General features: G+C 37.0%; 2 protein-coding genes and 1 long non-coding RNA gene across 3 annotated transcripts; all 3 read right to left on the bottom strand.

Annotated features, from left to right (window-relative positions):
- Positions 1-1,193: 1,193 nt before the first annotated feature.
- On the bottom strand, positions 1,194-6,418 carry LOC131980732 (SH2 domain-containing protein 1A-like). Its single transcript, XM_059345025.1, has 4 exons — positions 6,140-6,418; positions 2,855-2,915; positions 2,610-2,748; positions 1,194-1,738 (listed from the first exon to the last, which is right to left on the bottom strand). The coding sequence occupies exons 1-4, from the start codon at positions 6,376-6,378 to the stop codon at positions 1,689-1,691; spliced, it is 489 nt and encodes a 162-aa protein (XP_059201008.1). The 5' UTR covers positions 6,379-6,418; the 3' UTR covers positions 1,194-1,688.
- A 4,319-nt stretch (positions 6,419-10,737) lies between these two features.
- On the bottom strand, positions 10,738-12,743 carry LOC131980811 (uncharacterized protein CXorf38 homolog). The gene is made up of 4 exons (XM_059345115.1): positions 12,682-12,743; positions 12,156-12,281; positions 11,733-11,885; positions 10,738-10,881 (listed from the first exon to the last, which is right to left on the bottom strand). Exons 1-4 carry the CDS (start codon positions 12,736-12,738, stop codon positions 10,762-10,764), a joined length of 456 nt encoding a protein of 151 aa, XP_059201098.1. The 5' UTR covers positions 12,739-12,743; the 3' UTR covers positions 10,738-10,761.
- A 2-nt stretch (positions 12,744-12,745) lies between these two features.
- Positions 12,746-17,720, bottom strand: LOC131980812 (uncharacterized). Its single transcript, XR_009395252.1, has 3 exons — positions 17,609-17,720; positions 13,917-14,168; positions 12,746-12,819 (listed from the first exon to the last, which is right to left on the bottom strand). It is a non-coding gene; the product is annotated as an uncharacterized LOC131980812 (long non-coding RNA).
- Positions 17,721-19,407: the final 1,687 nt, after the last annotated feature.

Below are 19,407 nucleotides of genomic sequence, written 5' to 3' on the forward strand. Positions count from 1 at the left end.
TATTGTGTGTGTGTATATATATATATATATATATATATATATATATATATATATATGTATACACAAGCTTTTATTGCACAATTAATTATTTATATACATATATATATATATATATATATATATGTATACACAAGCTTTTATTGCACAATTAAACTATTATACAATGTACACATTCTGGGTTACTTTTGTGTACAATGAGATATTGTTTAAACAAAAAATAGGTAAGAATTGTTCTGACGTTAGATAGATAGATAGCTAGATAGATAGATAGATAGATAGATAGATAGATAGATAGATAGATAGATAGATAGATAGATAGATAGATAGAATTCTCACTGCACTACTGCACTTTCAAAATAAAATAAAAAGTTATTGTGCAGAAAATGAGAAATGTCAGTGTCGTACAAAAACAACTGTTGGTGAGTCCGTCTCATTGTTTCAATCAATGTATTTGTATCTTCCAAATATACTTAAATTAGATTATTAAATAAGCTAAAATAAAGGGTTTGAATGCTTAAATATCATCTTTGCTGTTTTTTAATGTGCCCCTCTGATTAAACACTGGGCCTTCATTGGCCCCCACAGTAAAACTAGTCTAGAACCGCCACTGATGGACGCCAGTATTACATAGTATGATTATGAGGCAAAATGCTGGCAGAGCTTGTTACAGCACTATAACGGGACTTTCACGGAATTGCAGTCTGAAAGAGGCAGATGTCAAGACATGGAAACACTAACCAATCAGAGCAGACTATGCTTTTTTTAGCAGAGAAATTTAAAGAGAAAAGCACAGGCAGAGCATTTAAAACAGACGGTGAACACAAATATATATTCAGTGAGACAGTGTGACAAAAATAATGTGGGTTTTTTTTTACATCAAAGCATGTGAACATGTTCTAATAGAAACCCAAAAGCTAAGTGTGAAAATCTAAAAAATTAGCACAATATGTCCCCTTTCAGATCCGCCTTTCTTGCATTGCTACATTTCCTGTGTTGGTAGACACAGTGAGTGACTCCAGATATAACATAAAATATGGGCAACAAACCACAAAGACAAAGTAGATCACTATACACAAAGGTGACTTCCCCAAGAAGATAAAAAAAACTAAAAATTAAAAAAATTAAAAAACCCTCTCAGTTCAGTGTCTGTGTATTTGTAGACAAAAAAAAGTACAATGCATGACAACGACAATGTACAAATATCTTTATTTTATGGCACAAAAGATCATAATACACAGACAACCAGGGACTAAGGCCATTAGTTTGGAACCAACATATGATGCACAAAGGTCTGAGAAAATGAAACCACAGCAACAACAAAAGTGGAGTGTGTACTTCTGTCGGGGCCACAGGTTGCACAGCATCTATTTCTGCAACAATGTGTTCCCACACTCAATCAGACACTAAATTAAAAACATTTCAATGACTTTAAAGGTCTCTTGTGAAATATATGCATGAAAATGACATGTTTTGCATAGACTGCAGTGGGGTTTTTTTCATTGTCTTGTCAAAAATGACACCTTATGTCAAGTTTTTTTTTTTTTTAACTGGTAATAAACGACACAAAAAGATCAAAATAACCCAGAAAAAAACCACAGTACACATGTCCTTCCTGCGCAACATTCTGCACATTTCTGCTACCTTGTTTTTCCACTTCCACCTGATTTAATGGCGCTAAACACAGGTCCTCAATAGACCGAGCTGCTGCTGCTGTTACACGTTTCCATGTAGATAAAATCTGTGAAGGACACCAATGAAAATGTGTTAGAGTTGAGCGAGTACGTATGAGTCAGGATGGACTTTTCATCGCTGAAGTGGAACTCTTTGATGCACCACAAACATGAAGACACAGAGTCCATAGACCGTGTTTAAAGGTCACATATTATACAGATATAATTGTAAAAAGTGAGATTTTGAAGCAGGTTCAATGATCAGACTGTTAGAGTATCAAAAAACTTATTCCATGGAGAAATGAATACGCCTGTCACGACAACAAATTTTTTAGGACGTTATATTTTCCCCGAAACTATGACGATTAACAATAGTATTGTTGATATTGTTGGGATTTTTTTATGCCGCTAATATAATTATATTAGAGCATGTTAGAATAATTTGATTTTTCTATATTGTTAAAATAATTTGATTATTCTCTATTGTTAAAATAATTTGTTTGTCTGTCTCTGTTGTCTGTCTCTGTGCATGACGCAGGTCACTATCAAATGTCCACATGTATTCTAAAGTCTAAAAAATATGAACCATACACTATATTCTTTGTGATTATAGAATCTGATTCTGATATCTCAGCCATTTTGATAATGATTTTGGTTATTATCAATAAAACCATGGAAAATGTCTAGATATCAGCTCTTAAAATTAAACTCTTATGAGGTATTTTTGTTGTTATCATTATATTTGTCCAAACAAATGTACCTTTAGTCGTACCAGGCATTAAAATGAACAAGACATTGAAGAAAACAATGATGTAATACTTTTTCATTTACTGTATATAGTATTATAAGTATTAAGCTGAAAATTAGCATAAGTCTCCTTTAAATCTTGTGCAACGTGTGTGTGTGTGTGTGTGTGTGTGTGTGTGTGTGTGTGTGTACCTTGTTCAAAGCCGGTGTATTGTAGCTGTGTTTTGTCCAGTGGGTCTGTGAGAGGAGCGATACTGACATCACGGGCTGCACCCCTCCTGTAGCACTCTATCAGCCTTTCCAGAGTCCTAAAACATCTGACTCCTGAATCCTGATAAACACACACACACACACACACACACACACACACACACAAACCATGAATAACACCCTTGTAAGTGTGGACATGTGCGATGTTCGTGCAGATGTTGACCCACCTGAAGACACCAGCCGTCAGCGGAGCGTACAAGTCTGTATGTGTGCACATATGGAGCTCTCCTGGAAAACATAATTTTCTGTGAATGTGCAAAACTGTACAGACTCACATGTTGTAATCATAGACTGTATCAAATAGGTTGTAATGTGACTAAATTTTGGGCCGGGACTCGATTAAAAAAATTAATCTAATTAATTAGAGGCTTTGTAATTAATTAATCGAAATTAATCGCATTTTAATCGCATATAAATATTTGACCTGAGAACAGTGAGAAGTAATTTTTTTCACATGGATTTTTAGTATACCGTTGAAAAATGACTGAATACATAAGCTTCAGCAACAAAAATATTGTTTTTTTTTTTTCAAGTCCAACAGACCAGTGCAATTTTTGCCATTAAGTGTAGCAATAGCATATTTAGAAATATAGTACATTTCATAAATCCAGGTAGCCTATAGGTAGGTCGACCTTCTGTAAACTAGAATACTTTGGTTTTTTAAGTAAAACACAATCCACGCTAGCTACCACACTAGCCGCTAGCTGCTATATGTTTAGCATTGAGGTGATACTTGAGGCTGGATGTGCTGCTATGGTGATATGTGAATTCCTTGTTGCATAGCAACACAACCATGCTCTTATGGACGCTTCCATCCGTTGGTTTTTAGTAACTAAATGTCCCATCATCCACAGGGCCAAACTGAATGAAATAAAACACTGTATGAAGAAGACATTTAAAATCAGGGACAGATTTAGCAAAAATAATCACAGCAGCTAAGTCGCTCCAGAGTTTGGGGGCCCGGACTGAAAAAGCCAGAAAGCCACATTCAGCTGATTTAAGAGGGCACAAAGGCTCATAAGGGATTAGAAGATATTTAAGGTTATTGGTCATTTAAAGCCTGGAAGGTACACTTTAAAACCAAACTTGTTGTTTCAACTTAAATATTTGAGTGTCGATGCTGCGAAAGAATGTTAACGTCAAGATAACAAAGACAATGGAGTTAACTCAAATAAATCTTCATATTTGACTCAATATTTTAAGTTAAAATGACTATTTGCATAAATCTTTTTTGTATTGAAAAGGGAAAATTTAATTAGGATAACAAACAAGCAACATTAGGTTTTACTGTGTAAACAATTCATTTTTAAATTAATGTGGACAGTAAAAGACGAACCAAAGAAAAGGGATTTATATCATCTTGTTCTCTTGACAATAAATAAACAAGTGCAACTGAACATAATATTAGAATATATTAGAACTTGAAAATAAGTATTAGCATTAGATTTTAAATGGGAGATTTTTGTTTTTTTTATTGTGGTGTTGCTACTTTCAGTATAGTACTTGTACTTCTTCCAGCACTGTCAGTATATTTTAATATATTGTTTTAGCTCTCTACTTATTAAAAGTGAACCTATTGCAGATTTGGATTTCTAGTTATTTCTGCTCTGAAATGTGTCATTTTTTATTGTATATATTTATTTTTTGCATGTGCTGCTATAAGCTGAGTTATACTGCAGTAAAATTTGTTGACAACAACAAAAAGAGGTCTCTTCACTGCCTTCAAATGCATTTCAGATGAGTAGTTTCTATTCTCCTCAGTCTTTTTTTTTATTTATACACACAAACACAGCAGAGAATGTAAGAAATAAAACTATAATATAGTCTATCTACATGTAAATGTATTTATGCTAACTAATTCTTCATTTTTCATTTTAAAAAAACTATGTAAATGTTGTCTGTAAATTACTGGAACTATTAGCAATTCACATAGATTAGAGGAAATTAGCGGGGAAATTTCTTTGTTACAGCCGACCACAAACATTTCACACAAAAGTATTTCCCTTTAAGATAAAGATAAAAAATAAACAATCTAAGAAAAAGACATTTAACAATATACAATATACTAAATACAACTTAGTGCAAATTAAGTGAAGAATGTGCAGAGTGCAAATGATATGAAAAAATGTGCAGAAAAGAAAGAAAGAAAGAAAACTCCAACACGTTCAGGTTGTGCTGGTGTTGTACAGTCTTATATGGCATATTATGATATATTGCGTAATAGCCACACATCAGCACTTCTCATTTTTTCTCATTTTGTCTGATAAATGAAGTAAATGAAGTTATGTTACTTTATCCTCCTGAGACCCAAGCTTTTGTTTGGTATGTGTTGTTAGTTTCTCCTAGATATTTTGGATCAGTAGGATCTACAAATCAGTAGGAAGTACAAAAACTAAGCATTGTCTTTGAACAGGAAGTAGTTTTTGAAAAAACAAATATGGGTTAATTTTACTGTATAACACAATTAATTATCCAGTGCATAAAACTGTTTATTTCCTTACATTTACACCCTCTTATTTAAAGAACGATAGTAAAAGTCTATTCCTTTTCAAATGAGTATTTACTGACTAGCAGAGTCGTAGCTTGTTGCTATTGCTTAAAATAGCCAAATTTGCACAGAATATCAAACAAACATCATTAGGCACAAATAAACAAGTTTTAACCATAAAATCTGATCAGATTTTGTACCTGGTCCACTTTTTTTCTGGGGATAAGCTGTTGATTGACTTCACCAAGATGCTGCCATCTGATTTTTACACTGATTGATGTATTGTGCTTTTTCTAGAGTGTGTAATACTGAGCAAGGTAATTATAGTTAACGAAAACTAACAAAATAACGAAAACTAAAATTGAAAAAACATTTTCGTTCACTGAAATAAAAATAAAAACAAGAGTTTTTTCAAAAACGATAACTAACTGAAACTGTATTGTGTGGTTACAAAACTAACTAAAACTAAGTAAAATGATAGTGAAAATGTCCTTAGTTTTCGTCTTTGTCAAATTTTTTCATACATAATTCAGTGTTTCTATTTCAACATGCAGGAACACATAGTACATATGTTTACTGAGACTGGGACGTCTACACTCCAACCAAAATACAAAACACCCGGAACTGTAAGAGTTAATAACCTTATTGGGGCTAAGATGGATAAACCAAAGGAAATAATGGCACATACCCATCACAAAAAAAACTAAAACTAACACTAACACTAATAAAAACTAAACTAAAACTGGCAAACTCACTCTAAAAACTAAAACTAGCTGAATTTGAAAACAAAAACTCACAACGAAATTAAAACTAAAACTAATGAAAAATCCAAAACTATTATAACCTTGATACTGAGGACAAGCAGAATTAAGTAGAAGGTCCAGAAAACCTAAAAGGAAATGTCCACATATGAGGACGCAGGGTCCCAGGAGGATGAACATAATAAATAGCAGCTTCTGCTCACCTCACACACAGACAGTAGGCCCCCTGCACCGTCTCGCTGTCTCTCAGCAGAAAGCTGCCATCGTGTCCAAACCTCTCCAGCAGCCTCTCTGTGGCCTCGCTTCCAATTCTCCCGTAGTAAATAGACCGGACCAGCATCCCCTCCCTCTCCATGTTGCCTCTGAGACAGGCTCCTGTGTGTGTGTGTGTGTGTGTGTGTGTGTGCTCTGTGTGAGGGTGCAGCAGGCTGTGGCAGCACATGAGCGTGTGAAAGGCTGCGTGACAGGAAAAGCTTTTATGGTTTTCACACATTTCTGTCATGCAGCTGCACATCACACTTTGTGCACTTTGTCTAACCAGAATAAGGGCTTTTATCTGTTGCAGAATTATTATTGTTTTTGCTTCACTGCCATGGTGCTTTATAATTTGTTATAAATACTCTCATAGTTATTCTCAGTCCTGCTGACCGGACCACTCACTCTGTATTATCGTTAGCCTCATAGCATATTTGAGTATATTTAAGTCATATTTGAACGTTTTTGGGAAACAAGAAAAAACTGAATTTTTAGTAAGCCCATTGGTATTTTTAATTGTTATTGTAACAGTAAGTTCAAATAGAAGTGTGAACAAGTTTGCATAAAAAATTAAACACATCGATTTCATAACAGATAAAAGTGACTTAGGCAGAATATGCCCTGACTAAGGCAACTTTTCTCTTACATATAAATAATAGTAGTAGTTTGGTTTGTATGTAGCGGCAAAAATGCCTAAGTCAAGGAGATGACTAAGGCAGAAAGTGATTTTGGACTCTAACAAGTGTTCTGATAGGTTGAGAACATAGGCAATAAGACAGAAAGATGCAGCAGTGGTAGGAGAGTAAAGTTAGGCAGATATCACAATTTGGCCAAAAAATTACTTAGGCAATTATGCTATGAGGCTAACATTATGAAAAAAGATAATATACAGTGTTCTGAAAAAGTATTTGCCCCAACCCGAGAAAATACAAAATGCAGTTTTTAAACGATGATTTCATCTATTAAGGGACAAAAGCTATTCCAACCTACCAGCCCTATGTGAAAAGGTAAATTCCCCCTAAACTTAATAACTGGTTGTGCAACCCTCTGCAGCAACAAGTGCACTCAAGCGTTTGCGATAACTGGCATTGAGTCTTTCACATCGCTGTGGAGGAAGTTTGGCCCACTCTTCTTTGCAGAATTGTTTTAATTCAGTCACATTGGAGGATTTTTGAGCATGAACTGCCTGTTTAAGGCTTAAGACTTTGACTAGGCTGCTCCAGGTAGGTTTGGATAGCTTCTTTCCCTTCAAAAATGAAATCTTCATTTAACAACTGCATAAAAATATGCAACAAATATGCACAAAAATAAGAAATCTGGGATAAGAAGTACTTTTTCACAGCACTGTATATTTGTAAGATTCTGGCAGCAGCAGCTTTACGACCCCATCAGGATGTGACGCAGCAGATTATGACACACTTATAGGAGGGGAAAATAAATTTCAGCAGATTTGCACATGAACCTTCAGTCAACCCACCCACACAAGACTTTTTAACCTCACTCCTTTTATTCAAAGACAAGATGCATTTCAGAGCAAATATATATTTTTAAAACGGTTATGTGGAGTCAGACTTGGCTTCTTTAACAAGATAAGAAGTCAAGCACAATACCACATCATCTAAGTATAAGTAGTTAAAAGTGACACTATTAAATGCTTTGAAAATTGGTAAAAAATCAATAAATGGGGGGTGGGCTTGGGGGACAGGCAACCTCTTCAGTGGGGACCTCATGATGGCCCATACGCAGATATAAACTACAATGGTTTTTTTTAAATGTACACATTTGCATCTTGTCGGCCTGATTGGGACCCAGAATGATGCTACTTGAGCTAACGCTAACTGTACATGGGCTGTACATGGGATGAGAGGAGTCATTAATTATCTTCTCAGCTTTACTTCTAATTAATTCATCATAAAGACAGCTCACATGTTTCTGTGGCTTCCCTAAAATCTTAGAGGCCATGTTCACTATTTTCTGCAGTTTGTTTCTTCCTTTAATATTCAGGTTTCCATACCACATGATCATATTAAATGATAAAATACTTTCCACCAGGCTCTTATACACTGTTTATAAAAAACTTTGACTCACTCCAAAACTGTAAAGCTTGCGTAGCAAGTGGAGGCATTGTGAACATGTTTTAAAAACATGATCCGTATTGATTTGGAAGGTAAGACGACTGTCGATGTATGTGCCCAAATATTTAAAATTATCGACCATTTCAACCATTTGTCCATCTATATTTACTGGCCTCATAATATTTTTGTTATTCTATAGGATTAGCTCCTTGGTCTTAAGAACATTTATTTCCAAGATTCTTTATTTTCTTCTAAATTGGACCATTATTTACACAATTAACATCATATTGTCTTGAAAAATATTTTTTACTAGTGATTGAGACCATAGTGTTGTCCTTAAAAAAATTGATGAGGTAATAAATCAAGTGAGAAGTTGACTCATTTTGCATTGAAATTGATGTTGAAATACTTCTACAACCGTCAGCGCCCCCTGCTGGAAGTTCTGGTAGAATGCAACTGAAGGCACTTCATTCAATTTTGTCTCATTTGTCTCCATCTAACTAGAAAACATTAGAGTCGAGCTGTCGTGGCAGATGTGGATTTAAAAGTCAGTGAAATTATTCAAAGTACAGACAGAGACAAAGTCATGATATTTGAGGAGCAAAGTTTAATAGTCGAAACACTTGATAAATTGATCAATGCATAGATTAGCACATGTGAGGGCGAAAAACCTTGCTATCAAGGAAAAAATTCCCTCACGACCCCCATATGCTCCTCATTATTTATGGGCGATCACAGTGTCTTTTGCATTGATCTTACAATTTCAGGACAGCAACCTGCGTCTTCCTCTAGGCACATCTGTCCGTCCTCTTCCCATCTTTGCCTCTGCCCAGCACGAAGAAACCCGAGGAAGTCGCTCTGCCTGGTCCTCCTACCCAGTTTACACCAGGGGCGAAACCAGGCCGTTAGTAAACACTCTAGGATGGTCTACAGGAGTTCTATTCAGGTGATAAATTTATTGCTAAAACAGGTGTTCTCCTTCTTTTAAAGGCTACATTACAGCAAAGTGATGTGATTTCCTCAACTTACCAGACTGTTATTTTATCATTTGCTTCCATACAGTTATCCGTGTATGAATTAATTCCCTATGGTGGCTCCCACCAGTATGAATGTGTGTGTGAATGGGTGAATGAGCGCCGTCTGTAGTGTAGAGCTCTTCGAGTGGTCGCAAAGGTTTGTGATAAAAATTCACACACCGTAATAACATGTGTGAAAACATCAGTTTACAGCCAGTATAAATAAAATGAATAATAAACAACCAATAACCCTATAAAAGTATGTAATGGGCATGTGAGGATTGCCCTACAGAGACTTAAAAAATGTGAACACATCCTGTAATATATTAATAAAATATCTTATCTTGTCTTACCAAGTGCAAACTCTCTTGTTCGTGCTGAGCCATCTGTCTCTCCAACTTCTTCACCTTGTGCAGCAGCCTCCTGCAGGACAGCTTGAGAAAGAGCACAAAGCACTTACCCCCCCCCCCCCACCACCACACACAGGTTATTGAGATTATCTGGCCACAATATGTGATTGTAAATTGTGTGGTACAATTGTTTTGTTTTGCTCTTTTCAGCAGTTTCCACGAGATAAACCGGTGTGACATTTGAGCACACTGTTGCTAACTTGACGACGTTGTAATTTATAACAAGACTTTTTTCATGCTATCAGGGAAATGGCGAGAACGTAAAACATACCCATGTATGATACAGACTTCTCCGAGTTATCGCAGTCCACCGAGTTCCGAGGTGCCGCGCCCGGCTTACTCGCTCTCATTTTCGAATCCCGGGCTCCATGAGATCGACGGTATATACTATAGCACTATAGCTTTTCTGCATTACGAATATTTTCTTACAAATCTAATTCAGCTAGTTGTTGAAATGTGTTCATTTACACATAAATAAAGACAATCAACTAAATCAGACAAGATTTATTTTATTGAACCGTCACAGATAAAATTACAGCTTGAGAGATGCGCATTGTCGCTCATATCGTCATGAATATGCAAATTAATATGCAAATTAGTGCATTACACCATCTGGCGACTTTCAGGGTTGTTTTTCCATATTTTCAATTTTGGAGACAAGATTGAGCACTTGTTTCTCCAACGAGACAATTCTGGTTTTATATCCATCAATGACATCGGTTGTGTTACAGCTTTGCTTTTTCTGTTTATGTTTTGTTAGCCTTTGTGAGAAAAAAGTCTTGATTGACTTGATTTTCTCAATTGCAATCAAAAATTTGGAGCCGATGCTCTCTTGTGGAGCATTAAAAGCAGCAAGAATAGCTTGACTCGCGTTAGCCACTTCCACTGTTGGTTCGACGTTCTCTTGTGGAGCATTTAAAGCAGCGATTTTCCCGGTTGCGTCGAGAGTAGCTTGACTCGCGTTAGCCACTTCGGCCGTTGGTTCGTGTCTTGCTTCACAGTCGGTCTTCTTCTGTGTGGTCATCAAGGACGCATATATGCAAACCTAGATTAGTAAAGAACGTCGCTTCTACCACAGGATAACACGCCGAAACGAGAGCATTTTATGTGTGTGTTTTGTGCTGCTTACCATATATTCATTATCCCCGGTAGGTGTGACAACAAATGAAATTTGTAGTTGGTTCTCAATCTAAGAAAGTGACACATTAAGTAACGTTAAACAGTTTACAGCTCTCATCCTGCAGCGGAACAAACACAGGGGCAAAGGCATGTTGAAGCACATCATGCAGTTACCTGTACCAGGATTAGTCATTGATTTCAGTAATGTCAGTACTGTTATATAGTGGTGAATCTGTTCATTTTAATTTTTTTAATTGATTTTTTATTGGAAAACAAGGTGAAACATATTGGCCTTTGGAACCTTTTGAGAACACATACTGTGATTTGAGGCTCTGGTTGGCTACTACGGACCAAATATTGACACAGGAATATATCTCACTCCCTCATGTAACACAGTATCAATACACTGGTGTCAAATATAGAATATCTTTCATTAAAACCGGAAGGCCCTTTACACGACTCTATTACTTCTTATATTATGGCAGAGTTTATCAGAGGAACGAGGGTACAGAAAATGGCCAAACATTTGAGCAAGGCATATATCCTTCCTTTAAACATTCTGTTTTTTTGCCAGTTTTAGGAAATTTTACATGAACTTTTTTTTTACATTTACATAAGACTTTTTGTACATTGTTTCATCTCAGTTGATGAAAAGAAAATCAAGAAATCTTGCTCTCAAACTGAAAACCTTGCTCTTGAATAGAGAATAAAGGGAGGTGAAGATGTTAATATGTTAAAGTTGTGTGTGTGTGTGTGTGTGTGTGTGTGTGTGTGTGTGACTGCAGCTTAATGCTGTTGCCACTGTTGACAGTGAAATGAGTGTCATAAAGTAACACTTAATAGATTACTATTTATTTTGGCCTTAATTCCTATAAATCAGGCAGGATTAAATATACAGGAGAAAATTGTGAAAACACATACCTGATCGATATCTTCCAACACATATGTAAACTGAGGATCATGTCTTGCCAGCTTCTTCACCAGATCTCTGATGTATTCGAGATATTTGTGCATTTCCTCCTGCTCCAGCTGGTACTTTGGTGCATGACTGATATTGTTACGCACATTGGAAACCTACGCACAGAGGTTAAAAAGACAGATTCCTTATAGATGCTAGTAAAGGTTTTAATACAACTCAACCCACAACTTGGACATTCTGTTTATATTGTCAGACAACTAAACAAATGAAAAGTAGTGATTTGATCACAGCTAATGTCCTGCACTACAACACTAATAACAATTGGCTATATTGACATTAAAAATCAGTGCCAGCAGAGAAACACAACATGTTTATTTCTTTGTTAATTACATGTACTGTATGTGCATGTACAAGAAAGCACTTACGTTTACACACAAATCACCAAGCTCGAACTTCTTAAAATGCTTGCAGTGTTTCATGAGACCCAGAAGTGCAGCAATGTCAAAGTCTTCCACTGAACTATGATTCTCGTGACCACATGGCATGTAAACCTGAAAACAGGAGACGGTATCATTAACGTGAAACAATCACACCAAACAACTTTACATAAAAAACTAGAAAAGCGCAACCTTGCAGGTTTTAACAATTCATTGAACTGTATCAATATATCAATTCAATGATCAATGAAAAGTAAAATATCAATACATATCATCATCTACAAAATACACCTTTATTTTAAAATTACTATTTTCATTTTAATTAATTATTCTTGTCATTAAAAAGAATCAACTGATTTTCATTTAAATGTCAGCTCAGAAATAAAATTGTCAAATCATATTTTAGTTGCTTTTTGGAAGTTGATATAAATGTAAGTGACTTTGTTAAATGGGTACACATTCCCATTTAACACCCTTTAAGAGATTAAACATGTGATGAAGACTGTAAACGTACCTTTGCCACTTCCCATTTATTTTGGGTCCACAGATCTGGTTTACAGTTCAACCACATCACCTTTCCTCGCTGACTGGTATGGTTGGCCAATATCGCCTCCATCCAAGGACGACACACCTCACAATCTAAAGGAGGCATCTGTAAAATTGGCATGAAATTAGTCAAAGTAAATAGACTATTTAAAAATCAATACAGTTATAGAAACTCATGGGGAGGAAAGAGGGTGTTAAAGGACTTTCCAATACATGATTATGAGGAATAATGCGTTAATATTTTCACCAAATCAAATTTTGGCAAAAGGTAGTGTAAGATACTACCGAAGCCATTAAAGATCATGATTCCAACACTTCATTCCCACCGTTATCTTGAGATCAAGAGTTAATTATGTCATTATCACGAGAAAACAAAATTTTGTTTCCTCTTATTAATGTTCATGTTTGGGTCACGTCAGCTGACGTAAATGCATTCAAACAGCCCAGATCAAATGACACTAACAGACAGGTCAAGTTAACTGAAGGATACGTGTTTGACTATGTCCAGTTTTCAAAATAAGGTGTTAGAGTAGCCTATGTACAAAACGCATACGGAAATATGACTAAATGGTAAAATAAACATAGTTGATTCATTTATGGGTGATACATTAATAGGTTCCTTAGCTACCATGATCCATACTTCTTGTGAACACGATCCATTTAATCGTATTTCCATGTTTGTATTTTGTTAACACCTTATTTTGAAAACCAAACGTAGTTCAGTGAGCTGGCTTGACCCACACATGAGTAATATGATGAAATGCTTTTGTTTCCTTGGGATAATAAGTTATTTATCTCCTTGTCCCAAGATAACGACTTTCTCGTTATCTCACCATTAGCCCACTGTCGCCCGCCACAATTTACACATGTATATACATATTTCATGCCATCCCCTGAACACATTTATACTTGTCTAGATCCACCCCCGGCATTACATCAGCCAGGGTAATACACTTTTACCATCAGACAGATTTAGTATTTATTACATATTATATTTATTTATTGAGTATTTATTCTACCAGACATGTCACCTGACATATAAGACAAAACAAGCCTCAAACTTTTCCTCCTTCCAATCCTTCTTGACTGACACACCTTGCTCACCTTTTTCACCTGTTTCTTTTCTGTTTCAACAGACTCTTTTCACTCTTCATAACATTTCACATTAAACATGAAATATGTTATCACAGTTCAGGTCCATACCTCGTTTAGTCTTGGATTCCAGCTCTTAAAGTCACAGTTCTGGCCACACGGATCCACGCCGCATTCATTTTGCAGTTTGCTGTAAAACTTTTCAAATTCCTTATTGAGGAAAGGCGCCAGCGATTTCCTAAGACAAACCAAAGCCAAAACGGCTTTGAAACAATTCTTAAGTTTTGGATCGTTTAAGATATCCATTAAGGAAGACTGCACATCCATGGTCTCTGTTAAAGTGAACACCTGTAGTGTTGCCACCTCTAGGCTGCGGTCGAATAGTCAAATTTGCTTAGGAACCTTCCTAACTGAGTGAAATGACCCGGAAGTATTATCGTAGCCGCCATGATAAGAGCTGTTCGAATTCTCTAACTGTTAAGGAAAGGAGCTTCAATGCTTCCTTTAGTATCTCCTTTAGCATAGGATACACCAAACCATCCTTTACGAAAGGAAAGGAGGTAATGCCGTCCCACAATTCCTTGCGGTAGCAGCATATAAGGCCGACCGGTCACGAGAAGAAACGAACAAAATGACTGACAAAGCCCGCAGATCGTCGTGTAAGTTACTGATGTGTTTTCATCTTAATTTAATTATATGTTTAATGTATGAATATGATGTTATAAGAACTTGTCATAAATTTGTTGCATCAGTTTGCATTAGTTATTTCCTCCTTTTGAACGTTATGTGTCTCTGCCTTTACGAATATAATTTATTGAAATAATTGAACTTTAGTCACAGATGCTGAAACCCTTGCCTTAATAAAGGCAAGGGTTAAACTGGAGCAGCTCTTCAGTGGGAAGAGGAATGCAGCGAAATCAGGCTGGGAGTAAGTCCATCTGTGAGTTAAAATATGATTGTAAGTGTTGTGTTGAATGAAGCTAATTGTGATTTATAGGCAGGCAGTGAAGGAGATTGGGCTGCAGGGGCAGGTGACTGCCATGCAGGCTGCCAAAAAATGGGACAACCTAAAAACAAAATATAAGGTGAAACAAATCCTATAGCTGGGTTTGGTGGTGGAATAATGTTTGTGGACACTGTGTTGTACATTTGATTCTCACATTTAATTTAAAGCAGACTTCTGAGGCTAAAACAGTTGAAAAGGCACAATGCTGACTGCCCAGTAACAGACTGTTCTGCCTCAACTGTGTTTACAGTAACATGCTTTCATCATGTTAATAGGAGTTAAAGAATCCCCCCACGGGAACAGGCACGGACAGGGGTGAGGCAACAGCAGCTACTTGGCCATGGTTTCATGCCATGCATGAGGCACTTGGTGAGAGGCATCTATTCAGCCTCCCACCCTTGTTGCCTCATGCTCGGCATCAAATCCTGGCCCGCCTGCTGCTGAAGCCTCACCCTGTAGCAATGCCACATCTGGGGGTGAAGTGCCATCAGGCCATGGTGTCTCCAGTTGGGAGGAGGAGGAGGAGGAGGAGGAGGAGTCCATGCCGTCCTGCAGCTCTCAGCCACCTCCAAAAAGGCGGAGAAGGGGCACGAGTGTGCTGAGTTTTCTTAAAAAGCAGGCTGAAAAGGAGGAGGCCAGGGACGCAGCACTTTTTGAGCAAAATGAAAGATTTCTGAACCTGTTCAGCGAATTAGTAAAAAAAAAATAACAAAGCAAACCGTCCTGTTGTATAGAACCACACACTACCTGACCTGTTGTGATCAACATCACTGAAGATACTGATTTCCTTGTACGTTCTCACCATTAGTGTGGTGGTCACATTCCAAAACATTTGCAGTCAAAGCTGTAGTGCTGGAACTGCAGCCTCTCCATGTAGGCTTTAAGTGAAGGACAGAGCCATCATGTTGTCCTATTTGCTAATGACTTCATTTACATTGAGACATTATGTAAATCAGTTTAAAGCTCCTTTACCACTGACTTAATGAGTTTAGTGTTTCTTAGGCATCAAATGGGTTTTGCACATTAGAAAGATCCACTGCAATAAATATGACAAACACTGTGTGAAATAAGGAAAGTCGATTTATTAATCGATAAAGAAAATGCAGAAGAAAAGTTCTTCAATTCACTAAAACAAAATTCTTTCAATTTACAAAATGAAATAATCATGCTCTTGCAGAGGTGAGGGACTCCTGTGCTGCCAACCTGTCCCTCAGATGCTGACCTCCTTGATCTTCTTGCACAGGTGGTGGCTGCGGCACAGGATCCTCTTCTGCAGGTCACTGATTGAGGATCATCACTCATCGGGATCTACTTCGCAGCTGGATAGATGGACTGGATTCCATTAAGTGTAGTTGTGTTGGGCCCTTGTCACATGAAACACATTAGATGTTTGCCACCTGTATCAGCCAGAACAACTTCAAAGCACAATCAAGTGCCATTTCATGGTGTTTAGTGATATGTACTGCACACTGTTGCTAACTTGACGACGTTGTAATTTATAACAAGACTTTTTTCATGCTATCAGGGAAATGGCGAGAACGTAAAACATACCCATGTATGATGCGCACTTCTCCGAGTTATCGCAGTCCACCGAGTTCCGAGGTGCCGCGCCCGGCTTACTCGCTCTCATTTTCGAATCCCGGGCTCCATGAGATCGACGGTATATACTATAGCACTATAGCTTTTCTGCATTACGAATATTTTCTTACAAATCTAATTCAGCTAGTTGTTGAAATGTGTTCATTTACACATAAATAAAGACAATCAACTAAATTAGACAAGATTTATTTTATTGAACCGTCACAGATAAAATTACAGCTTGAGAGATGCGCATTGTCGCTCATATCGTCATGAATATGCAAATTAATATGCAAATTAGTGCATTACACCATCTGGCGACTTTCAGGGTTGTTTTTCCATATTTTCAATTTTGGAGACAAGATCGAGCACTTGTTTCTCCAACGAGACAATTCTGGTTTTATATCCATCAATGACATCGGTTGTGTTACAGCTTTGCTTTTTCTGTTTATGTTTTGTTAGCCTTTGTGAGAAAAAAGTCTTGATTGACTTGATTTTCTCAATTGCAATCAAAAATTTGGAGCCGATGCTCTCTTGTGGAGCATTAAAAGCAGCAAGAATAGCTTGACTCGCGTTAGCCACTTCCACTGTTGGTTCGACGTTCTCTTGTGGAGCATTTAAAGCCGCGATTTTCCCGGTTGCGTCGAGAGTAGCTTGACTCGACCACTTCGGTCGTTGGTTCGTGTCTTGCTTCACAGTCGGTCTGTGTGGTCATCAAGGAAGCATATATGCAAACCTAGATTAGTAAAGAACGTCGCTTCTACCACAGGATAACACGCCGAAAAGAGAGCATTTTATGTGTGTGTTTTGTGCTGCTTACCATATGTTCATTATCCCCGGTAGGTGTGACAACAAATGGAATTTGTAATTGGTTCTCAATCTAAGAAAGTGACACATCAAGTAACGTTAAACAGTTTACAGCTCTCATCCTGCAGCTAACCCTAACCCTAACCCTGCAGGAAATTTTACATGAACTTTTTTTTACATTTACATAAGACTTTTTGTACATTGTTTCATCTCAGTTGATGAAGGGAAAATCAAGAAATCCTGCTCTCAAACTGAAAACCTTGCTCTTGAATAAAGAATAAAGGGAGGTGAGTATGTAAATATGTTAAAGTTGTGTGTGTGTGTGTGTGTGTGTGTGTGTGTGTGTGTGTGTGACTGCAGCTTAATGCTGTTGCCACTGTTGACAGTGAAATGACAACTGTAGTGTTGCCACCTCTAGTCTCTTACGGTAGCTTCACCCTATGGTGTCCAATGGAAATTGGCATACTCATGACATGGTCCTACTTGATTGGTTGTACAGTGGCAAGAATGCGCAACGTGTCCTGACGTGATTGGAAAGCCCTAGGCGGCAACAAGTGAGAGCAATGCTGCATTTACCAGAAAACAATGCAAACCTGCACTGTCAGGACTGGAAGTTGATTCGGAGCCTTTCAAAATAAGCGAGCATGCCAGAAGCACGTATTTTTCATTTCCCGTGTTTATTTCTTGGGTCTTTATTTTACGTATACATTGTGAAAATATTGATGTGTATTGATGTGTTAAATTAAAAAGATTTTTTTTTAAATGTATATCTTTCCAGCTCAACTGGATAAGGTGAAAAAACACAAGAAAATGAAGAGAAGAGAAGATAAAAACCAAACAAAAAAGCACTGTCAGACCCTTCGTTACAGACCTGCACTGTGAGGTCTCCTGCACTGTGGGGTCTCCTGCACTGTGAGGTCTCCTGCACTGTGAGGTCCGGAAGTTGATTTGAAGCCTTTCAAAATAAAAGCGAGTCTACGGGAAGCACGTAGCAGTTTGCTGACACTCTTTCTGCTTCTCTTCAGCCTAAACAAGTATTATTTTGCATTAAATACTAGCAAACGTCACAGAGTCAGTTCTCAAACCTGGGAGGGAAAACTTGACATAAGATTTACTGAAAACAACTAATAAAGATACTGACCTCAGTCATGTCATCAGGACACTGCAGCTGTATCTTTGTGGGTGGGAGTGTGTCTTGCCATGTCTGGCCTTCTCAATACACTTTTACTGCAGACAGGGCAATGATAGTGTCCTTCATCTCTGTAGTTCATCTGCAGATAATTATATCTAGAAAAAAATCATGCAAAAAACCCCGGTCTTAGCTAGGGACCAATGACAAATAAGTACGTACACACTATAAATACAGTTTATACTCTCTTTCTGGGCGCGAGTGCGCACAGACACACACACACACACACTCACTCTTTTCATTTTCTGCTATTGATTTGGCTCACATAACTTACATATATTTTGACTTGCAGAGCAGAGAATCTGATTCTAAACGTTTTTTTTTAAAGTGACTGTCTAAACTGTACATCATAAACATAATTTCAGAACAGTAAGACACACAGAAAAGTGAGGTGTCAGTTGTTCTTCACTGCAACTTACATTCCCTTAATTTTCCTTTTCCCCGTTTACCAGCCAAACCACAACCTGCCAGAAGTTTGTAACATTGGCTCATACTTATGAGTACAAACACAGAGACATATACATTATGCTTACCTTTAAATAAAATGCCTCCTTTCCTGTGTGCCTCTAAGTGGCAAAAGTGGGAAAAATATTGAAAGCGTAATTCTAAAGATGCTGCTTGTTATCACACACTGTCCAGCTCGTTCAGCACCTCAATCCCTGGTCCTGAGCACCAATGGGCCTTAAATGTAACCATGAATATATGCAATTAAATACTTACAAAAAAATTATATATATATATTAGGGCCGGGACTCGATTAAAAAAAATAATCTAATTAATTAGAGTCTTTGTAATGAATTAATCGAAATGAATCACATTTTAATTGCATATAAATATTTGACCTGAGAACAGTGAGAAGTAATTTTTTTCATATAGATTTTTAGTATACCATTGAATAATGACTGAATACATAAGTTTAAGCATCAAAAATATTGTTTATTTTGTTCAAGTCCAACAGACCAGTGCAATTTTTGCCATTAAGTGTAGCAATAGCATATTTATAAATATAGTACATTTCATAA

This window comes from Centropristis striata, chromosome 11, assembly GCF_030273125.1.
Source record: "Centropristis striata isolate RG_2023a ecotype Rhode Island chromosome 11, C.striata_1.0, whole genome shotgun sequence".
Lineage (NCBI taxonomy): Eukaryota > Metazoa > Chordata > Actinopteri > Perciformes > Serranidae > Centropristis > Centropristis striata.